Source organism: Halichoeres trimaculatus, unplaced genomic scaffold (assembly GCF_033239565.1).
Source record: "Halichoeres trimaculatus isolate MK-OKI-2021-1 unplaced genomic scaffold, fHalTri1.1 fHalTri1_scaffold_3, whole genome shotgun sequence".
In the NCBI taxonomy this organism is placed as follows: domain Eukaryota; kingdom Metazoa; phylum Chordata; class Actinopteri; order Labriformes; family Labridae; genus Halichoeres; species Halichoeres trimaculatus.
Window position 1 is genome coordinate 16,146,332 of NW_027437181.1, and position 24,371 is coordinate 16,170,702.

A 24,371-nucleotide genomic window follows, 5' to 3' on the forward strand; every position below is an offset into this window, starting at 1 on the left:
AGGATTGGAGAGCTTGGCCTTTTTGCCCAGTAGACCTGCACAGGAGCACAGCTCACAGCAGAGAAGCCTCTGATCTTTCAGTCATCAGAGGTCTGGGTTTTCTGCGTGCAGGTAGAGAGGATGGACGCGCGGATGTTGATGGTGTGTCTCCTGGGAAGTCTGCTCAGTCAGGTAAGAAGGATTATCTCATCTTGATCACTGTTTCAACTTAACTCAGCAAGATTTGAGTTTCATTTGTCTGAATCAGGGTTGTGTCTGTTTCCAAAAATTCTGCTCTGAGTGTAGAGTCAAATGGTGTTATCTTGGACAATACTCATGGGTTGTTCACTTAATCACCTATATTTGAAATAAGTGGTACTTTAACTAAATGAAAGAACAGATCCCACAGAAATTAAGCCACCAAGGGTTGGACATATAACTCTCTTGACTCTGAAAGTTAGCACTTTGATAATTGTTTCTTGTACTTGTAGCAGACACTGTGCTGTGAAGGCTCTACACTTCCAGATGAGTTTGTTCATGTGATACTTTCCTTCTCTCTTTCCTGGGACATGTATCTAGAGATGGAGTCTTCCCTCATTTCTCCCTCCTAAGAACTTCTCCCTCCCTGCTCTGTCAGAGTGCAATCCCAGTTAGAAACTCACGCTTAGCTTTCCACTCCTCAATACGTTGTGTGTGTTATTACCTGAGTGACCTCCAACCAAACATCAACTGATTTCCATCAATACGAGGCACTAAACCAGCTCTGCAATCAATCTGAGGCTGATCTAAACACTTCATCCTGGTTGGAAAGGGGATGATGAAGTGTTATGAAGAAGATGAGTCCCCAGATGTGTACAGAGGGTTCAGGGCATCATTAGTAGCATCTGTCTGCAGACGCCGTTAGGAGATTGAAAATGGATGACAATGTAAACACAAATATCACCAACAGCACTTCCAAACACCATCAGTCTTTCTCTCTGTTTGGAATAGAAACGGAGCCCAGGTTGGGTTGGTGAGTGAGCTTGGCCTCCGGTGATTCTGGAGGGCAGTGTTGCTTAGATTTGCTCCATAAGTCATTGAACATGTTACAAGTTGCTACACAGATGTGACAGCTGTCTTAATGGTGAATTTTTGCTGTGAAGTTGTTTTTCAACTCCTGTATAATTTGTTTTGGAGGAAAGTGAGGAAATATATGATGTCCCTCCTGAACCTGGAAGTGATGGATCACTGAAAATAGCTTTGCAGAAAATCACTTTGTCACAGCAGGAAAGATACTCAGTTTAAATCTTCAAGACTCCCATTATTATTGTATATACGTCTTTCTAAAAGCATTTTTTCCAAAGATGGAAAAACCCAAGAGGATGATAGAAGTCTTCAGTTTAGACGCAGACTTTAGAGAACTATTTATCTTTGTGTGGAGAGGCTACCAGGTTAAACAGTGTCTTTAAGTACCAGAGGTGTTAAAAGCCCAAGAGGGACCGTAACCTAAATAACAAAAAGTGGCTCCTTCCATGTGTTTTCTGTGCAGTAGTTGGAAAAAAATCTGCTCCTTGAAATAATCCATCTTTTGTTCACAGAGTACTCCCAGAGGAGGATTGAAAAGTAGCTCTGAAAGTTTAAACCAGGCCCCTTAACATGGAAGAGCAATGTGAGTGATGGCCACCAAATGCCCCTGCCCAAAAAAAGGAGAAAATTAACCCATTAGACATCTCAGATCCTTCAAACTGCTCATGACCTCCAGATGAGTTGCTACACTTTCAGCCAGTGGTTCTCAGAGGTTGTCGGAGGCCATGTAGGATAAATACACAAGTGTGTTGGGAGTAGATTCAACTCACTTGCTACTAGCACTACAAGCATTTTGCACATATTCTACAGAAAGAAAGATCATCAGAATTTAAACTCATCAACCAACCTTAAGTCTAACTTGAAGGTTTTTCTCACTGTCACCTGATAGCCTCCACTTGTGCTCTTTAATTTTCTCTATGCTGGGGTTGTTTTGAACTGTTGTTTTCAGGCCTGCTGGTTGATATCGCGGGGAGGGGTAGGCACCAGCCACAGCTGTTACCAGATGCATACGTGATGCCATTTGTCTCGCTCTGTAATCCCCATTGCGGAAAAACGAGCGGACCGCTGCTGGACCATGAAATCGGGTACAAATCAAGGGTCTGTAGCAGCAGCCAGCTGGCGCTGAGGTCTCACTCATCGGAAACAATCAGTCAGAGGATTTAGAGTCTGAATCACAGGTCCTGCTGGGTGTGGATACCTGCAGGATGTTTTACACTGACTTGGGTTTCAGACGGATAGAGGGTCAAAGAGACAACCTCCAGGTCATAAAAAGTGGTTATAGGAACAGTGGAGTCAATCCGGCTGAGACATGGAGGAGCAGTTGGTGACAGTTGTTTTGGGGGAATGGATGTGTTCATTATCCATTTAGAGGACATTCTTCAGACACAGCTGAAAAACCTTGCTACGTCACATTCATCAAGTCTTTCTTATTAGATGTTGATGCAAAGTCTGCAATAAAATCAGGTTTTAATAATTGCTTCAAGCAACATGTTGGCAAAAATGTATCCAGCACACTTGACTTCAGACAGTTTGATGCCCTATACTTTAACATGTTATGTTTTTATTCAAAAAAAAAGAAAAACAAAAAGGTGATGCATATTTTGCAATGGGGTCGTAAACAAATACTCACAGAGCACAGGGATATCAGGTCAAGTCCAATACTTGTTAGAGAGGGACAAAAATCAAGTAACAATTATGTTTAAATGTGAAATCAGTTTTTGGAGCCATAACAATGAACAATATCAAAACAGTCTGTCTCAGGAGAATAAAAATTGACACGTTATATTTCATATTTTGATGTCTGAGTAGATTCCTTCCTTCTTCCTTTAAAAATTAGAGCAAAAGAGTTGATTTGGAGTTGTGGTTCAGCCTGAGTGGAGTCCTACATAGTTTATATGTTTTATATGGCACTAAATAATGAGTTGACAAAGTTTATCATAATAGGTTTTTTTTGTTTTTTGTTTTGCTATTTTATCAACTAGCTTCCAGTGTGAAAATAATTAAATTGTCTACATAAAGTTGGTCCAATCAGTCCGCCTCAAAGAGAAAGTGTCCATAAACCAAAATTTGGACAACTGAGTTATTAGGGAACCTCGGGGCATTCCTCTCAGCAAAGATGTGATTCAAATGTTTACTCTACATTGACATCCCACTGCTTACTGTCGTGCGTAAGACTGTAACAGGAAGCTCTTTTAACAAATTAGTGATCACCCGGTTAAAAACTTTGAATTTAAGAAAACAGGAGATTTCTTAAAAGCTTTATTTATTGTTGATTTTCATGTTATTTGGATGGTTTAACACCCAACTTAATATGAGATAGGTTTTTTCAAATTCATTCACACAAGGTTTTTATTTATAATGTGGTAATATATATATACATATCAATGATAGGGATTAAATATGCACAACAACCCTTCTTGTGAGAGAAGAAATAAATGCAAATTTCAAAGAAGCTGATGATTTATATGTGCATGGTTAAAAATGCCAATTACAGAAATTAAGTTCAAAGAAACTAGAGTCCAGGAACAATATTCAACTTTAAATTATATTTAGGACTTCAGCAACAAACTGGAGTTATTAAGGCAAAAAGAACAGAATCCAAGTCAAGTATTTGTTCATGCTTAGTTAAAGAAAAAGATTTCTTATTGATTATATTTAATCCATTGATCCATCATTCTAGTTGTGGCATGACACTGCCAGATCCTCGATTACTCCATGTTTATGCCTTTGTTGGGACCTTTGTAGGGACCTACTTTTAGTAAAAATGCTTTAACCTTGCTCAGCATTCTTAGAGTTTCGACATCTGCTCAAAGAGAGACTCACTTGTAGTGGCACCATAAATAGGCCATCCATGCCAATGCCCAGCCCTCATGACTTAGCAAAGAGAAAGGTTGTGGGAGCAGTACTGGAGGGTGACTAACTGGGTGCATGTCTATGACCAAGGGCCTGTGACAGGAGTGACCAGAGGGACACCTGTGTAACCTCCGGCCTTTTGGCCAGAGGGACTGTCAGACATGTTTCCTGGGTGGAACAATCTTTCCTTGTGTTATTTAAGGACTGTTCCACTCATGCATACCTGGAGAGGGGACTCTTAGGTCAGAGAGATTTAATACAAACAAGAACAGAGATATATACTTGTACTGATAGATACAGTAAACTCTCCCAGGAGGTGCTTTTACTCATAAGTTCATGTGTTACCAAATGTAAAGAAAAATCAAGCTTTATTTATCTAAAATGCTCTCAAAATCTCAGAAAATGTAAAGAAAGTCCACTAAGACAACAGATAAGGATCAACGGAAACCTGATCAATAGGTGATTGTGTATCAAAAAAAAAGAGAGATATGACTTGGACAGCAAATTTATAAAATGATAAACTATAAATTCAAAGAAATGTTTTGTCAACACACAATTTGTAAATGTTAGTACCTTACGTTTCAAATAAACCAGGATTTCATCTACAACGTGAAAGCCCTCTTTTGCTCTTAAAGGCCAATATCTCAGAATCAGACTTCTCTGACCTCAGTGAGCACTCCTCAGCTGAAGTGTTGAACAGCCCTTGATGTGCGGGCATATCATCCTCAAACAAGCTGTCCAGACTTCTGTGAGGGCTCAAGGTGAAAGGCCAGGCTGTAAAGGTTTCTGGGAAAAACCTCTAAAACAGTTAATCTGTATGTGGTGTCGTCGCTCAGCCTGTCAGAAAAGGAACTCTTTGGTCTAATTGGAAACATGATACTTTGGTGTTGCTGCATCTCAGTCTGGTAAAAACATTAGGAGTCGGGCAGATACTTTGTGGGGCCATTATCCAAAACACAGTTTCCTCCTGATTGCAGAGACAGGATAATGTGGTACACGATGTTTGAAAAGAAAGTAGCTTTAGGCTTTTCTGACCATCGTCTATTGTTTTAAGTCATGGGAATGCTGTAACTGTCTGTCCCTGTTGTGGCTTTATTTTCAGGACACATTCAACTGTTCCAATGGCCATGTTGCTTCACACATTGTAATGTATGTTAAGGGTCATACTCCATTAACCAGAAGTGTTCAGATTTCTTGCATTTGTCATGGTTGCTGCTGGGTTATAGCTTTTTATGGTTAACTGTCTTGTCTATCGATGATCTTTGATGCTGACTACAAAAAATCTTTTTAATCATCTTTGGTCTGAATCAACTTTACAAAATCTGCCCAACACTAACCCATTATTGTAACTATCAAAAGGATGAGTCCACATTTTAGTGGATTTTGTGTGTTTCTATGGGTGGCAGTGCTAATCTACTCATTACAAGATCACTCAGCCTGTTCCAACACTTAATTCTGGACGTACCTGACTGATACATTTCTCTCCATCTGCTCTCAACCTTCCTGGTTGAACAAAACTGAAGACGAAATACCATTAATCAGCAATGTGGACTGGCCGTGTCATTTAAAACCAAAGTTCAGTGACTCTTGTGTTCATGCCAGTGCCCAGTAGCAGCGTTTGTCAACAGAGCTCATATCCATGGCTTCTTACTGCTTTGTTTACACTAACAAACTGATTAAAGCTAAACTTTCAAGACATGTAAATAAACCAATATGAGATTTGATGGACTGAATAAAATCCCAGATCCTGGAGGTCTACATATTTATTTTTGTAACCCAGTAGAGCCCAGCATAGCACCTGCCCTACGATTTGTATGCTAAGTTTGGATTGACGTTGGATTTGAAACCAGAAAAGATAAATCAGTCATTCTTTGTGAATTTAAAATCTGGGGAGTTTCACTTTCATTTTATGTCCCAGAGTGTTGTTTCCTTCCTCTAATGCGTTTGCAGAAATCAAGTGCAAAGCATAACCAACAAAACATTATGATCCAGTCCGTGGCTGTTCTCATACACATCATCATGTTTTTTGTATTCACATTCCTGAGGGATACAGCCATGCCATTTCTGTATTTAGAAAATCTGTTTAAAATTGTGTTTGTTTTTCTTTTAATTATTGCATTTTTTACCAATTTATGTGATTGTTCTGGACTCAAGTCTGTACATTTAATTAAAGTTTGGTATATAAGAGTTCCATTGATCTATAGAAGAAGTTTTATGCAAAAAAAAAAAAAAAAGCATGTAAAAATGTGAAGATGTGCTCTGGCAGACCTGGTATGGTAGGTGGTAGAGGGTTAAAAAGAGCATGTTTAGCAAACTTGCCAGCCAGTATGCAGCTGCTGTGGTCTCAAGATTTTCTATCCTGAGTAATTTGATCATTTGGACTTTGAGGTTAATATTTGTCAGGTATTAGATTAATTATTACCAAATTTGTTATAGATCCATGAGCCCCTCTGGGGGGTTGGTTTGGCTGGGCTGATACACCAAGTCTTGTCAGAAGGTTGAACTTTTTTATACCACACAGTATACTTGGATTAATGAGTGATCAAGAATGCTTATACTGCAAGTAAAAATCTTTCTTTTTCTTTTTTTCTTATTCTGTGACTAAAGCCAGGTCTTTCATAGACTTGCATTGAGGTTCCCTTGTCTGCGCCTCACCGGCCGCTCTTTCTCATAGTTAAAAAGGTGCTCTCATTGGCCAAAGTGTTCAAAGATCAGGAAAACATAGAATGTGCTATTTTTGGAGACACAACTGAGATGCAGGTGTTACTGATGTTGCGGTTAGGTGACATGGCAGAATGCGCGCTACGCCTGCCGAGGCTTGAGATCACATTTACTGTATGTGTAACTATTTGCAAGTCTCAAGTATGGAAGCAGATAGCTATCAGGATTAATTTGTGTGGACAACATGCACTGCTGGAATGTGAGTGTAAACATTTCTGTGCATGCGTAGATGACGATGGATGCAAAAAGTTAAATAGGAAGAAGTCGAGAAAATAGAACAGGCTAAGATTAGCCTGCCCTCTGACTCGGCCTGTAAATGCCATCCATGGTTGCCATTTTTCCCTGCACTGTTGAACAGCATGCCAAAGGATAAAAGTATCAGATCACCCAACCCACAGACAGGCCAGGGCTCACGAGCCATTCACAAAATATTCACAAATATTCCCCCTGAACCACTATTATTCCCTCCACGATAAGAAATGTACTAACACCAGGTTTCATCAATGTTTGGGGTGAGATATGGTGTATGCTGACACTTAATCAAGGTGATACATCTACATTCATTTTTGGAACCATAGATGTTGCCTTTGAGCTGTAAAACATATGTATTGTTAAATCCCATGAATTCCCACCAAGAAGGAGGAAGCAACTAATGGAAATGTGTACATGCTTGTGCGTGGGAGGGTGTTTGTTGATGCACATCACGGATGTCATGTTATGTGTGTGTGAGAAAAAGCATGTACATCAGTATGTCTGTGGAATTCCTGCAGCAGAGGGGATCCGTAAGGTGACCCCAAACTCCCAGTCAGGTGCAGAGCTGAGCATAAAGGGGAATTTGTGAGTGTGAGTGGGAATGCGGGTGGGAAAGCACAGGATCCAAATCCATACTCGACAGCTGCTGTGTGTGAGTGTGTCTCACATGTGCATTGAGTGTGTGTGTCAGTGAGTGAGTGTGAGTGGGTGTATTTGTGTGAATATAGCTAAGACAGCAATGTGGTGAATGAGGGTCTTGTGAAATGAGTATGAGTGTTTGTGTTTCCTGGTCCTGGCATGAATTTGCACCCAGATCAAAGCGAGCTGACAAAGAAGTGTATTAGTGAGTGAAACCTGAAGCTGTGGCCCGGCTTCCTTTCAACCCCCCACAATCCCATGGATTTCACATTACAGACAGCCTCAGAGCTGCAGCTATCACACAGCAATTCCCATAAAGCCACAGGGAATGTAATAGCACTGAGAGAGACTCCTAACTTGGTTTTCAAAACAGCTGCAAATATCTATGATGACATAATTTGTGTCATCCAGGAAGGGAGTGACACTGGAATCAAAAACTTTCCTCCATGTCCAACTTCACTGGCATACATTAAGTGTCTTTGGCTGTTAAGTGCAATGAAATGTTTCTTAATATCTCATGAACTGAGACTGTGAAAGTGAGTTTCATGCTGTTGGTGTTTTGCTTCAGGTTTGGACCTCCGCAGAACTTCATCACGCAGAGGAAGAGCTGCATCCTCCAGTCCTTTACCCATGGAGAAATCAAGGAAGGGGGATTGTGAGGGTAAAAAGAGACTGGATCATTCCTCCAATCAGAGTCCTGGAGAATAGCAAGCAGGTTCCTGAAGATCTTGTCCAGGTAAAAATGTCAAGTGACAGCCTATCATTTCTGCAGGAGTTTCCTGCTGCCATTTCTAGTACAAGTCCATCCAATTGCAATAATCAGAAATCCTTAAACACAATGAAATAAGTTATGCTAGCGGCAATCATTCATCATGTTTATACTGGTGAGAAAAAATCCCCTTTGAGTCTGCTTTAATGTAAGTGATGAGAGACACAATTCACAGTAAGAGCGTTACACAGAGCTGGATATCCGGAGTCTCGAGCCAAGTGTATGATTGTTAGCAACACAGCTGTTCTAAGGCTTCAGCAGTCAGAGTCTTACAGTTTATGCACATTTCATGCCAAGTTCCAGTCTTTTCAGTGCTAAACGCCCTTTTTCAGGGCTCACTGCTGCTGTATGAGCAAACATTGATGACACCTTTTCTGCTGTCTTGCATATCATTCATAAATCACATGACAAATTTACCACTCAAATCACAGTTGTGTTCTAGAAACAACGCAAAGACCAAATGAAGCTTCCCATTCTTAGCAAGGGAGCTCTCGGTAGCAGAATTTTCCTAGGTAGCTTCCCAGCTAATTAAGCTAACGTTATATTCACAAATAATTTGGAACAATTTCTGCGGCCAACCGGTTTTAGAAATAGAATTCTATGAGGGTAACTTAAGCATTACATTTGTGAATGCAATGCCACTTAGAACTGAGCCTAAAGCTTCATCTTCCAGGGAAAACATTAGCATTCATATTGTTGCCAGTTGATCCAAGTTAGCATAGTATTGCCATTAAATTCAGGAAATATGAAAGTCAGGATGTTATTCAGTACAAAATTATCCTGTTTACCTTATTTTCTTATTTATTTGGAAATGCGAATTTTTCATGCAGACTTATTCATATTTTCAAGTAGTATTGTGACAGACATGGATGTTAGCTAACACTTTTGTGTAGTATAGCTTCATCACGTGGGGTAATAAAATCCTGTCAATATGCTGTTTGAAAATCAAGTGGTAACATAACACATACTTTGTTGAAAATGTACAGGATATAACAGACAGGTTTTGAGGCTCTATACAGTACTAAATCAGTTCAAAAATACTTTACAGCCTTGTGCTGCTAACTGTAACTGCCATTGTGATTAATACACAGAACACAGGTCAGTGTTTAAAAGACACATGAAACATAAATATTGTGTTAAAACTGTCACAGTAGAACAGTCTACACATAAATCGTACCGTATAAGTAGACACAACACGCAGCTTTTATAAAGTGACAAAAATGAAGCACAGACCATGTCAAAGGCAGAGAATGTAAATGCATAAAATTTGGACTCTAACTATTATTAGGTCAGAATCTCATTTCCTGCTGTAAGTCAAAGGCCTCTCTGAGCTGAAACACTCTTGTGTCAAGGTCCCTGACTGTCAACATACTCACATCTGGCATTACAACATGGGGTTTACAATCCTACCCCCAACTTCCTATGAGGTTGCGAAGATCATACATTTTGTCTCCTCTCTCTTTTTCAGATAAAATCGGATAAAATCTTCACAGGCGTGGTGATCTACAAGTTAGAAGGACCTGGAGTGGACCAGGAGCCCAAAAATCTGTTTGAGATTGATGATAAAACAGGAATAATCAGGAGTAAACGACCCCTGGACAGAGAGAAATACAACAGCTTCACGGTAAAAGAGCATCACATCAACATCATCATTGGGAGAGTACCACTATTAATGAGCAGGCACTTTAAATGTGGTTTAATATATAATCAGACAGAAGTTCTTTACACAACCCACAAAGGACTTAATGAGACCCTACACGTGTTTCAGAGCATAGGCCCATGTGTTGGTCTCAAAGCATATATCAGTGTCTCAGACACCAGCACAAATAGCCAGAGGTCACTTTCCAAGGGCCTTTATGGGCACCTAGGGAGAAACTTCACAGTGTTTCTACCAGATGACTGGTGATGTAACCCAAAATGTTGAACCAAACATCCTGCACATTTCTTTCTGCCATTACCAGCATGTGTTGTGTGTATATACCACAAATACCTGGGGGGAAATGTTGGATTTGTGGTAATTTATTGGACATATATCATACCTTCTGTTTTCACTAAACAGCATCTGACTGTATTTTGTGTGTGTCTGCATAGCTGAAAGCCTTCGCACTGTCCCCCAGTGGAGAGAGACTAGAGAATCCAACCACTATTGAGATAGTGGTACTGGATCAAAATGACAACAGACCCTCTTTCACCCAGAGCCAGTTTGTTGGCTCTGTAGCTGAGTTCTCAGTCCCAGGTACATCCATGTGTTACATTCAGAATTTAAGGATTTTAAATCTCACACTCTTTTCAGTTAAAATTTAGTTGTAGCTCAAGAAAAAAAAAAAAGTTAAACTGGAGTTTTTTTTGTTTTTTTTTTACTTTTTGATATCTGTTTGTTCCAGTTAGTCACTGTCACTACAAAATAACTTTATACTTCTACAGCCTCAAAAGATTTGTCCAGCTGACTGAATTTTTCAATTTTTCAACAGGTACGTCAGTAATGTCAGTGTCAGCCACTGATGCAGATGACCCAATGACAGAAAATGCTTTCCTAAGCTACTCTATCATTGGCCAGGAGAGCTTTCCACCCAATGCTGTTAGCAAGACAATGTTTGGCATCAACAATGAGACAGGAGCCATATACACAAGGGATGTGGGCCTGGACCGAGAGGTAATGTGTCAGATAAAGATGCTCACTGATCATCATGTTGAATGAATTTCTCTTAAATGACATGAAATCTGTTATAGGTGGTGAAGAGCTTCCAGTTAAAGCTGCAAATTGCTGATATGGGGGGTATGGGGCTAACAAGTGAAGGAGTGGCGATTATTCATGTGACTGATATCAACAACCATGCCCCACAGTTTAACCCTACCATGGTGAGTCTCACATACAAAATATGAGATGTAATTTTCTTTAATTCCCTATGTTCAAAGTATTCCTTTCTTTTTATTTAATGAAAATATTTTTTGATCTAATGATAACCTTTTAAGCGTAATTGTGTCACAATGACTTGAATCCTGTCATCTGTTTTCTGTGTGGTGAGCGTAGTACAGTATGACAGCAGAGGAGAACAGGAACGACTATGAGATCGGCCGGGTGAATGTGACAGACAGAGATGATCCTGGGACCGGAAACTGGGAGGCCCGATACACCATAACAAATGACCCTGAAGGCAACTTTGCCATCAGAACAGATATTTCAACCAACCAGGGTGTTTTGAGAGTGGTGAAGGTACAGTATGGAGATCTGCTGCTGAAACAGTGTGAGAAAGGGGTTAAAAGGTTAGAATCTAAGTCACACACAGTGGCTGGTTGGTAGATTAATAACTAAGACTTTGGTTGTGAAATATTTGGAGAAATATCCAAAGTTGCATCCTGCAACAATGTCTGGTCAAACATCCGTTCCAGAGCAAGGTTATAATAGTTTTGGACTTGTCATTTAAGTTTAGTATTAAGTAGTTTTGACATGTTTTTACCATTACAGTTTAGTTTTAATACGTTTTAGAGCGGGAATTCTAGTTTTTATTTAGTTTTGATTTTTGCAACAAGGCTTAGTTTCGGTTTAGTTTTAGTTTTTTCATACCTTATTAACCAGGTGCAGGATTCAAAATGGTCAGAGTAAATATTTTGTCATACTTTTTATTTTCAAGTCCATCATAGTGCTCACTGCTCAGTCAATGCTGATACCAAAATGTTGGCTGCTGCCTTAAACACAAGAAAATAACATAAACTTAATATAAAAAATATATACATAAATTTGATAAAATAATGTTTACATAGATTACATAAAAATAACATGAACATAAATTATATAAAACAATATAATATGAGCTTTAATAATTAGAAACTTGGACTTTGTAACAATAAAGGCAGACTCAAACACAATTAAAGTCAGACTCACAGACAATTAAACTCATACAGATGCTCTGATTCATTCCTTCACTACGTTTCGTCGCAGCACAGTGCACAGCCAGTCAGTGCAGTAAATAAGCACGTCCCAGTACATCGCTATGATGGTGCAGTACGGCACTAACAACTGCCTAAAACTGTCGTAACATTGATTGGGAAAATGTGTCGGGTTGATTTAAAATCTTAAAGGCTATTAATATTGTCTGAAACGATAACTAAGGACATTTTGTCTATAATTTTGGTTAGTTTCAGTTAGTTTTGTGAACACAAGATACAGTTTTAGTTTACTTATCGTTTTTGTTTTCTTTTCTAGTCTTTATTAGTTTGAGTTGACTGCAATGTATTTTTAATTTTAGTTTTTGTTTTTAGTTTTGTTTTAGTTAACTATTAGAACCTTGTTCCAGAGACAAACTTACAACATTTTGGACACAGTTCAGTTGTCATACTATGTGTATAGGTAAGTGAATGTCCATATAGGAACTACTTTTTCTTTAATTTATCATTTGTGTTTCATAGTTTCAAATTGTTGGTATTTCCCATTGAAGTCAAAACATGCAGTGAGGTCCTTAAACACAGCTCACCAGTACCCTCTAGTGGTTAAATTTTAAATTACAAGTTTTCTAGGCAATTTTTTCCCCCTCTATTTTTGCAGGTGATTGATTTATAAATGAGCTCAAAATGGATTATATTTTTCTGTTTATTAAAAATACAGCTTAATAATATCATATAAATCATTCTCTGTTATGCATTGCAGCCGTTGGATTTTGAAGCCCAACACGAGTACATCCTAATTCTGATGGTGGAAAATCTCAACCCTCTAAGTAGTAAGGCTCCCAACCTCCCTGTGAGCACTGCTACAGTGGTGGTGTCTGTGATGAACGAGAACGAGGCTCCACATTTCAGGGAGGATCCAATACAGATTGAAGTCCCAGAGTCTGTGGTTCCTGGCACTTTACTGAAAAGCAACATCGCCTTTGACCCCGATTACTCCGATTTGAGGTATGACAAGGACATAAAAAAGAGGAGGAAGTTGGAATACTCTCTGTATGTGTAGTTGTAACTTAAACTGTGCTCTTTGTGGCAGGTATGAGATTAGCAGAGATCCCGAGAGATGGCTGGATATAGATGCAGATACTGGAGGCATCAGAGCCAGGAGAACCTTTAACATGCGCTCTCCTAATGTTAAAAACAATGTCTACACTGCTGTGGTCAAAGTTACAGGTACCATTTTTGTAATGATACTAGGTCAAATAAAAATAGGTTTCACACATCTTCTAAGAAATAGAAATGTCTCGGAGAAGACCAATTTCTCAGAAATAATCAATGAATAAACCATTGAAAGTAAATATGACATTGTGTATTTACATTCTTTTTTTAGATGCTGATGGTGTGTCAACCACCGCCACAGTGCTCATCATACTGAAAGAGACCAATGACTTTGCCCCTCAGCTCTTCCCTTTAAGTGGCTCTATGTGTCAGGATGCAAGCCAAACTGGTTCTGGTCTTGTTTTGTCTGCTGTTGATGAAGACCTTCCTCCACAATCTGCGCCCTTTACGTTTGAAATGCCTGATGATCTGTCAATCAACTGGACGGTTGTCCAAGTGAATGGTGAGGACAGAGAATCAGGTGTCAGCATGAGGCCAGAGATGTTGAGTTTTGTTTTAAACCATAATTCTCTTTTATTCAAAACTTCCTTAATCTTCTTTGTCTTTTCAGACACTCACGCTGTGCTTCACCCCCTGATGGAGCTAGATGCAGGAGAGTATGCAGTCACAGTCTTGGTGTCGGACTCTGGCAGCCCAGTATTAAGTGCATATGCTCAGGTTAATGTCACTGTGTGTTCCTGTGACTCTTTTGGTGACTGTAAGTCTGAGGCTGGGGCCATCCTGGGCTCCAGTGTGGGAATCAGCTTCATCGCTCTCATCATCATCATGGCCTGTATCGCCCTCCTGCTGTGTAAGTCTCAACGTCTCAACATATCAAACAGTCCAAGAAAGCTTGATATTACCCCTCTACAGAAATAATATAAGTTTTGGAACATATACCAGGGATTAGTCAGATGATCTTAGTAAAAATGAAAGACAACGTTTGAATCAACACATTAACTGATAAGTATGTGATGGTATGTATTCCTCTGCTTGACTGCAGTGCTGCTTCTCCTGGCTGTGGCGGTGACCACCTGTGGGAGACGCCACCACATTAAGAAAGGAACAGGTCTGCTTGTCGGGGAATCAGAGGACGACATCCGTGATAATGTCTTCAACTATGACGAGCAAGGAGGAGGTGAAGAGGATGAGGTGAGACTACTGGACCTCTAGTCAAGACAGAGAGTTTTCTGCCATCCTGTGGTCATGTTTAGTATTACATTGTGGCCATTAAATGCTTGAAGACTGATGTGAAACTTTTTCTATTCTGCTTCGGTATTTAGTTTTCCCAGTTTATTCTCAAACTCTTTGTTTTCAAGAACAAGAATAAACCCGTGGCCCGTCCTTGTCACTTCACAGAACGCCTTTAACATCGACCTGCTGTGGAATCCCCACGATATGCCTTCTACTCCAGGGCCCTACTACCCAGGTTCAGGTGTTCCCCGAGGCAAACAGCCCCTCAGGAAGGATGCCCCACACAACCTGCCCTCACCCATCTACCCTCGGAGGCCTCCTGCAGATCCCACTGACATCGAGGACTTTATCAATGATGTGAGAGGCTCCAAGCACGCACATTTATCACCTAAAACACTTTGTGAAAAATAAGGGTTGAAACAAACATAAGAAGAGCATTAGATAAAAAACATAGAATTATATTTGTTACATTTTTTAACATTTGAATATTTTAATTGAGAAGCCTTTAATACAAAGTTTATCCTAGAAAAATCAGTTTTGAACTGCTTTCATAAAACCTTGTCCACAGTTTCTTTAGTGATTGGTTTCTAAAGACTTCAAAAGTTTACTTTCATCCATTGGTGAATCCCATTTTTCCTTAGACAGTTATGTTTTATGTGTATGAAAAAGCTCATTACTTTTACTTACATATGATAAGAGACAATCAGCTGATTTTGGATGGAAGGTTTAGACAATGTGTGAATCAACACCATTTGACTTCATTTGCTCATCGTGCTAAGATCATAATCTCTATTACCACTTCATTTTCTGTTTTAAAATATGAGTATTCCTTGAAGTATTTTTAGGGCATAGATTCTGATTTTCTCAAATTAAATGTCTGTTCTAATCGTACACCAATAATTTCATTCATACTGGATGTTTCATTTTATATATCTAATTAAACAGAAAGTATAAACATCTCACAACAGTTTTTATCCAAGAGTTCTGTAAGTTATTCTCATCAGTATCTCAAACTACATTTCCGATGACATGAAAACGTAGGGACATGCCCTCATCCCTCATCAATTTTAATCTGTTAATTTAATTCCTTCAGGGCCTGGAGGCTGCAGACAACGACCCAAATGTGCCTCCGTACGACACAGCGCTGATCTACGACTATGAGGGGGAAGGCTCACTGGCAGGCAGCCTGAGCTCCATTGCTTCAGGCAGCTCGGATGGAGACCAAGACTACGATTACCTCAACAACTGGGGACCACGCTTCCAGAAACTGGCCAACATGTATGACCCACGTTAAGGTGGGGGAGACGGGACATGTGTGACTCACCAGCAGTTTGGGACTCAGAACAAGGCTCATTCTGGATGAGATTTGAGAAGGAGAAAAATGCAATGCGCCACTGTGGGCCTTTAATCCATTGTGCCTCAGGTTTAATTGAGGATTGTTTGGACACTGGAGACAAACTGGCTCACTGAAAAGTTTTCCTGAAAAGCAAATTTGATGGTAAAATTATGATTGGTTTGATCAGCCATGAGGGGATGGAGCTGTGCGTGCTCCAGGGCAAACAGAATGTGTGTTCAAATGATTTCCGTGTCTGTTTACTTTAAGACTTGGATTGCCCAGTAATGGTGCTTACAAAAAGCCTGTGTTTTTCAAAAGAATGAACTGTACTTCCTTTTATATATATGTAATTATTTTATAAGATGAATCTGCTTTGTTATTGATTTCTTTACTGATCATCAATCCTCCATTCCAGCATCTGTTAACATTTCAAGACACTTTCTCGGACAGAAAAACACCCTGCATCACAAAATATTCTGTCATCAAATTATCTGGAGGAAAGGACTTCTATTTGTTTTTTTTTAACAAGTTCACTGATTGCTGATTTTACTGGTGTCATTGGAATAAATGTTAATCTTTTATTGAGTGTATACTGTTTTGAGTGCAATTCATACCTCATCCATATATATTTCTGTTACCTCTTAAATAAATAGTGACACAAAGAGTAGCACACCATATTTAAATTAAACTTTATTTCTTCATAGAGCAACACTGTCTTCTGGGACTAAAATGTGTCTTCTAATACAGATTACACATCAACCTGTTTAAAAACTCAATCTCGCTGGAAGAACTAGTTGCGAAGGGTCAATTCTGGTATCACCGACACAACAGGGCCTTGAGTCTTCACAACATGAAAAAAAAAAGTTCCTCATTGACAAAGCAATCCAATTTCTAGTTAAATCCTAGTTCAACCCACACTCCAGTGCAAATATATATTTATATAGACATCCACAGCAACCTACTACAACCTTTTATAAATCTTTACAGCAGCTCATCTGCACATTGTAGATGTGTCAACTGAATGATTGCAAAGATACAGTATTTACTGCATATCTAAATGGGTCGGCAAACTGGAAACAAGTACTAATGCTCATTTGCACAACAGTCAGCAAACTTTCCAGAAGTTTTTGTGTTTGGGCTTTGAAGCCAGTATAAAGCTTCAAAGGAAAGTATTAAAGCAAATTTCCTCCTGCCCATGATGAGCACCACAAAAGCAGCAGCGTTGAAATATTCTGTGTGACCTGCATTTTGAGATCAGACCAGCTGGGGATCCATGTCTTCCTCTCTACGTTTGCGGGAAGGTGGTGGAGGTTCTTCTTCCCCGGTGTCTTGTTTGTCCCTCTCAGCCTCCAGCCAGCTCTGTGGGATGATCATCTTCTTTGGCCCATGTGGTGGTGGACCCAGCAAGGCTTCAATATCATCATAGTTCACCACCTCACGCTCTAACAAGGCATTGGCCAACTGGAAAAAGAAAGACCCCAGTGAGTTTGACTTCTAGTTTACACCCAGTAAAGCAACATTTATGTTCAAATAAGAATCAACTTACCAGGGTGAGCTTGTCTCTGTTGTCAAGTAGAAGCTTCTCTGTATGCTTGTAAGCACGAGCTATCAACATCTTTGCCTCCTAAAAGAAAACAAAGTGCTGTGAGGTTTTGCAGAATCAAAACCACATATTTACTTTACTCTACCTGACATAAATAGATGACTAGTTAATGTCGTGACAAAAATCAAAACTTGTTCTATTCAATTTTCACTGTGCTAATGAGTGCTAACAGATGAAAACAATGCTAATCCAACTCTAATAACCCACGTGATCCATCTGCTGCTGCAGGCCCTGGCTGAACGGACGGCGGCCAATGGCACCCTGCTCCTCTGTTTCTGGGAACGACACTTGGCCAACACTGTCACTCATGCCATACTGCTTCACCATGGAGTAAGCCACACGAGTCACTTTACGCAGGTCATCTTGAGCTCCTGGGGGCAACCGAGTGAAGATGACAAACTTTGGCAGCAAATCTAATGCTGAGGTTGTTGCACTGAATCAAAACCATCTGCTGTTTACATTAGGAAACAATATGAAGAGTGTACCTGTTGTAACTTTGTTAAAGGTGATTGCTTCAGCAGTTCTTCCTCCCAGAGCCATACACATCCGCTCAAACAGCTGTTCCTTGGTGAACAGGTACTGGTCCCGAGGTAAGATCTGGGCAAATCCAAGAGCTGCATTCGTCCTTGGGGCAATGGAAACCTAAAGAAAAACAGCATGTGCATTTTTTTAAATGATCAGTTGTCAATAGATGAACTGAAAGTTAAGCCTTTGGATTATTTCTTAATTCTTTTCATTGACTTCATTAAATTCAGTGTAACAAGCAGGAGATGTCCCTATCAGCATTTTGACTCCTGATCCAGATCTGATTGTTTAATACAAAGTATCTGCCGTTTTTGTGTCCTGATTCAATATTTTGAAGGGATCCTAATATCTCAACTTATTGAAGGAAAAAATCTGGCCAGGAGGAGTCTTACCATAACCAAAGGTGAAGTTGTTGAGGCTCTCAGCAGAAAAAGCAAAATAATGTATAATTTAACAAATGAGATAAAAATAAGCAGCATTTTTCCAGGGGGGCAGGAGAGTGCAAAGAAAATTTTGCAAAACTCATGTTGTTTCACCTGGGACATGAAGTGTGGCCCTGGTAAACGTCATCTGTTTGAATTTGAAATTTGAAAAACAGAAAAACAGCCCAGATGGGATGATAGACTCATGCATGAAAACTGTGGGATCAGTCAGCCCTAGCTGATTGACTTGCTTTAGCAAAAACTGTACAGAAATCCAACCAAAAGTAAGACATACCTATGCTGGGAGAAGAAAGTGATTAAGAAATACTGCCAGAACAGGGTTATAACTTTCAAACATTCACTTTCATTATCAATGTTTTTGTCTTGTTGTGTATCAAAACCTCCTGTACTCACTTCATGTAAAGTCTAAAGACACCTCTCATCTCAGCGGTCCTTTTTGTATGATTCTAGCTTCATTATTTCAGCCAAACTATAAATGCACTTTGGCGCTGGAATTGTTGACAGCTCATCCAGCATCCAAAAACAATCTACATGTTAATTGGATGCTACATGTTTAACACCTTGTTCAATGTCCTTGTCTGCTTCGTCACATAGTCAGATGTGTGAATGTCCAACGGAAGAGGGAAAAAAAACCATCACAGTCCAGCAGAGAAAGAGAGAGGACACCCAGGGTGATGACTAACGAGATGTTCGAACAAATTGTTTTACATAGGTCTGGCAGAACTCTGGGCCTGAGGATTTTGTATAGAAGGGGTCTAACTATATTACACAGCATGAAATGCTCCAAAACTTTCATCTGCAGGATCTGGTTCAAACAAAATATGGCTCAAGTAGACCTATGAATTTATGTAAATAGAAAGTGTGTTATATATCAAAAAGCAGTTACCACACCGAGGAGAAGAAATACAGGTGTGTGTTACCTTCATGACTGCTTCTGTGTGCTCAAGGAGCCATCCCACTAAAGCATGTCCAGACTCATGGAAAGCAACCACCCTCTGCTCCTCCTTAGACAATATCTTACTTTTCTTCACACTTCCTGAAAACACGCAGAGAAAAAAACCCACTCAGATTTGTCACAGTTAGCCAGATAAGCCACCAAGAGATCTGTCATTATCATTATTTTTCTGATGAAACAGCGTACCTGCTATGACCCTCTCCACTGCATACTCAAAGTTAAAGGTGTCAATAGATTTGTGTCCCTCTCTGGCTGCATGCAAGGCCGCTTCATTACAAATGTTGGCGATATCTGCACCTGTAAAGACAAAGTGAGATGGTAAAAGAGTTCCTGTGCATGATTAACACAAAATTATGTGTTTTAATATCTTCAGTTGTTAATATTTGTTATTCAAGATTGTATGATTTTCTTTCTTTTTTTTTTTTTTGCATATATGTATACCACTGAATCCAGGGGTGAGCTCAGCCAGACGTAAAGAGTAGAAGTTAGCCGGTTGCGTCAGTTTCAGGATCTTCAGATGTTGCTCGAAGATTTCCTTCCTCTCCTAAGACAACAAACAGCATGAAATAATCACCACAACAAACTCTAGACCTCCTACACAGTTGAACATACAATGAAACAGCTTGGCAGGATCTGGAAGAGTAGTCATTTTTCTGAACATGAAATTGCAATATTGGGTCTTCTAAGTGTAACTAAAAATAGTTCAGAACAACATCCTTGTATAGTGGGATGCACTTGCAGCTGTGAGATCTGACTACCTGTAGCGTGGGCAGATCAATAAAGATGTGTCGATCCAGTCGGCCTGGTCTCATCAGAGCATTATCCAAGATATCTGCTCTGTTAGTGGAAGCAAGGACAATGACGTGGTCTGTTGTTCCCATTCCTGTAAAAGATAAAAAAGGTTCAGCATTTAATTGATCATAACCTTCTCAGGACGACAAATCATCTGAAAGGAAATCCCAACAACACTCACCATCCATCTCTACCAGCAGCTGGTTGAGGGTCTGCTCCTCTTCCGTATTAGAGAAACCTGACATATTAGTGGAGCGCTTCTTCCCCACAGCATCAATCTCATCGATGTAGACAATGCAGGGCGCTCGGCCCCGAGCCTCCTTGAACAGACTCCTGACTCGAGCTGCACCCAGGCCTTCAAACAAACAAGACATTCATTTATTCATTTTCTGTACTGCTTATCCTGTTCAGGGTCGCAGGTGGCTGGAGCCTATCCCAGCTGTCATTGGGCGAGAGGCAGGGTACACCCTGGACTGGTCCACAGTCAAACACAGGGCTGACACAGAGTCAGACAACCTTTCACGCACACACTCACACCTACGGGCAATTTAGGTTGTTCAATTAACCTGATGAGCACGTTTTTGGACTGTGGGAGGAAGCCGGAGGACCCGGAGAGAACCCACGCATGCACAGGGACAACATGCAAACTCCACACAGAACAGCCCACCGGCCAAGCTGGGGATCGAACCGGTGACCTTCTTGCTGTGAGGCTGCAGCGCCACCGTGCAGCCCATACAAACAAGACAAGTCCCATCAAAACTGCCATACAGAGTGAGTGTCAAAGCATGAATCATGACAAAATATATACTACCAAGTTAAATGTCAGCATTTTGATGAACTGGCGCTACCTACCTCCTATGACCTCTACAAACTCAGAGCCAGCCATGGCCAGAAAAGGCACCTGGGCCTCAGTGGCTACAGCTTTAGCCAGCAGGGTCTTCCCACAGCCTGGAGGCCCAAGAAGCAATGACCCTTTGGGAACTTTTGCCCCCAGCTGAAGGTATCGTTCTGGATTCTGAGGACAGGTAAAATTGATATTAGAAGTTACAGACAGCTACGATTTTACTCATTTAAGATTTAGTTGGGAGGTGTCTCTCTGCAACATGACCTCAGTTAACCAGGTGGAAACTGTAGGATTCAATATGGGAATTACATAAAAAATACATGTGTCACTGTCTGATTCCGTACCTTGAGGTAATCAACAAATTCCTTCACTTCCATCTTAGCCTCGTGCATGCCTGCTACATCTTTAAAACGCACACCTTTGCCCGACTTGCCTTCCACAACGGTGAACTTAGGCATCTTGAGCTGATTCTGTAAAGAGTTTTGAAGCATCCAATCAGTTAGGCATTCCAGTCAACTAAACGTAATAAAAAACTTAATGTTCTCTTTGCTCATGTGGTTTTACTCACAAAGGCACTGAAGCCGCCCTCTCTGCCACCCATGCCTAGCAGTCGGAAGATGTACCAGAGAATAGCCACACCGACAGCAGCCATTCCAAGAGCATAGACTGCACTACAAAATGAACAGATTAAAAACACACATCATTTGGTATCTGATAGTCTTCATAACAAAGCAAGAAAAAATATTGGACTTTGCAGCTCCCTTAAAAATGCTTTTTTCAATTGAAGTCTGTTTAAGGAAAGGTGATTTTCTAACTTTGCAAAGAATCCAGTGCGTTTGTAAGAAACTGGTATCCTGTCCTTGGTATCAATATTCAGTTCCTCTTCAGCAGCTCTCAGCTTCTCCTCAAATTTATCAATGTTTGCAACCTGCATCCTGTACATGAGTGCCAGCCTCTGCAAGGAGAGAGAGAGATATCAGCATTCTTGTCAACTGTAACAGTTTGCATGCTGGTAATGTGGAACATGAAGCATTAAAGAGAGTTTCACATACAGGTCTTCCAAAGATAACTGCTCCAGGATGAAGGTAAATTTCAACAATGTCACTTTCTGGAACGACTTGCACACGTGACACCTCTCCCTTGGCCAGCATCTCGTTCACAAAGTCATTCCAGGAGATGTTTCCACCACTAGTGCTGATGGAGTTCAACAAGCTCATGATTAGCGCGATGAAGAAAAGGGCACGGAGGCGCTCCCGGTACATCTGGTCCTCCTGCTCCCGGCGTTTCTTTTCCTCTGAAAGGTGGGGTGGATTGCAGAAGAACAGAATTAGTTTGGTAAGAAAAAGGTTTAAACCACAGTGATGTGGCTAGTTCTTAGCAACATTAAAAGCAAAACATGCAAACCAACACCAACCTTCATCTTCTTCTGGAGTTTTTCCCTTTGGTCCACCGCTTTTATTTTGCTCTTGTTTAGACTGTGATGAGCTGAATAGGTTCAATGCTCCTGAAATCAATATTTTAATCAGAATGTGAACCTAAAGCTATTAATATTCCATTATTAAAAACATTTCTATTTAAAAACACACTTATAATTCGTTTGATAAAACTGATTCTTTACCTAAAAGATTGGCCAAGCCAACAGGGTTTCTCAGGAGGTTGTTCCGGATTAAATCTTTGCTGATTCCTACCATTCCAGGACCCAACGGTCTGTGGAGAAGACTCTGAATTGGAAACAGTGAACAGCATTTGGTCACATTAAAACAGCTAAACTGGTTTGTGGGAGACAGATTTTCAAATGCCATCTTGCGTCTAAAACCAAAGATTGTTACTGCCTACACTGAATCCATGGTAAAAAAAAAAAAGAGATCACATTCAGTTATTAAATTTCAGATTAGCTTGGACAGCTGATTTAATGAATGTGAAACGATATAACCAGTGATCATCCACTTAAATCCCCAAAGTCAGAACTAAACATGGAGAGGCAGCATTCAGCTTCTATGCTCCAAATATCTGGAACAAGCTGCCAGAAAATATCAGGTCTGCTGAAACTCTGAGCTCATTTATATCCATGTTGAAGACCCACTTTTTTTACAGCTGCCTAATATTAGAGCATTTGAACAAATCATTTTAATATCTTGTCTTTAATTTTGCACTGCAAATTTTATCTTAAAATCTGTTTTTATCTTCAAATCTGTTTTAAAATCTATTTTAATCTTTTGTTTGTTTGTTTTTTGTTGTTGTTTTGTTTTATTGTATCATTTTAATTAATCTCCTTTTAAATTGAATTTTAATTATTTTCTATAATTTGTTCTGCCTGTAAAGTACTTTGAATTGCCTTGCTGAATTGTGCTATAGAAATAAACTTGCCTTGCCTTGCCTTAAATCTCAAACTCCAGTTTGGCTAGAATGTGGTATACTTCACTTACTGCAATAATCAAAAACTTTATTCATTTTTTAACTGATATCACTAACAGTAAACACTTTAGTGAACCATACATACAAGCCCAAATCTGAGTAAATACACTCGTGGGTCTGTCATGTTTGCTGATGTGCATAAACTTACCTGTATGACTTTCTGATGCTGACTTGAAAGAGTCCGTTCTGTTCTTGAGAAAAACATCTTTCCCACATAATCCCATCTTGAATGCACTATTCTACCACTGCTGCTAGATGAAAGCTTGTTTGCTAAAAGATGGGAGTTTCGTCTTGAAAGAGTCCATAATAACCCTCTGCTGTACTTTTTACACAGGGCGGCTCGGTGATGAAACAACAAGGCTGACATAATTCCATTTATCACTTAAGTTCAGTATACTAATTATTCCACCGCAGTTTCATATGTTTCATACTTCAACGCTATTCTGTGTTACAGAACATTTGTTTATATCTGCCTCAGCTTACAGCTAGCTTGCTATGTTATCCAACAGCGCAGGCAAACAAAGATGTTAACCCGAGATCAAGACTTCAACAACACCGCTCCCGGTTTGCTGTGCACGGGTAAGGAGGTTTGTATAAAATACTCCCTATCAACTCTGTACAAACTGTAACATTCCTTACTTTGAGGAATTAAGGAGGAAAAAATATTTGCGATTTCGTATGTCCATTTAACACATCTCTTAGAGTTTGAAAAATCTTTGTGTTGAACTTCAACCTTTGGTATCTATCTTCATACACCGACTTACTGCGCCGGTGTTTGCGCAGGACTTGCGCACATAATGTGTAAACGTTGCAGCCTATTTTCTCTGAATCTGTAATTCTAATTACAAAGGGGATGGAATTAATAGAACTTTATAGCGAATAAATTTTGTCCACCTTTTGTGTTTACTTGAAGTAAACAACGCAGAACAGTTAATTCACTTACGGTACA

At 39.9% G+C, this 24,371-nt stretch overlaps 2 protein-coding genes across 2 annotated transcripts; one reads left to right on the plus strand and one right to left on the minus strand.

The window, feature by feature from the left end:
* The first annotated feature begins 72 nt into the window (after positions 1–72).
* cdh15 (cadherin 15, type 1, M-cadherin (myotubule)) lies at positions 73–16,036 on the plus strand. Its single transcript, XM_074666184.1, has 14 exons — positions 73–171; positions 8,078–8,245; positions 9,747–9,902; positions 10,370–10,514; positions 10,750–10,931; positions 11,009–11,137; positions 11,310–11,492; positions 12,924–13,168; positions 13,254–13,390; positions 13,548–13,778; positions 13,887–14,126; positions 14,319–14,467; positions 14,675–14,866; positions 15,603–16,036. The coding sequence occupies exons 1-14, from the start codon at positions 121–123 to the stop codon at positions 15,801–15,803; spliced, it is 2,409 nt and encodes an 802-aa protein (XP_074522285.1). The 5' UTR covers positions 73–120; the 3' UTR covers positions 15,804–16,036.
* A 481-nt stretch (positions 16,037–16,517) lies between these two features.
* spg7 (SPG7 matrix AAA peptidase subunit, paraplegin) lies at positions 16,518–24,137 on the minus strand. Its single transcript, XM_074667119.1, has 17 exons — positions 23,571–24,137; positions 22,626–22,728; positions 22,422–22,511; positions 22,060–22,301; positions 21,823–21,962; positions 21,576–21,678; positions 21,352–21,477; positions 21,016–21,178; positions 20,345–20,518; positions 20,130–20,254; positions 19,813–19,915; positions 19,558–19,668; positions 19,337–19,452; positions 17,934–18,090; positions 17,656–17,819; positions 17,392–17,469; positions 16,518–17,306 (listed from the first exon to the last, which is right to left on the minus strand). The coding sequence occupies exons 1-17, from the start codon at positions 23,787–23,789 to the stop codon at positions 17,100–17,102; spliced, it is 2,421 nt and encodes an 806-aa protein (XP_074523220.1). The 5' UTR covers positions 23,790–24,137; the 3' UTR covers positions 16,518–17,099.
* Positions 24,138–24,371: the final 234 nt, after the last annotated feature.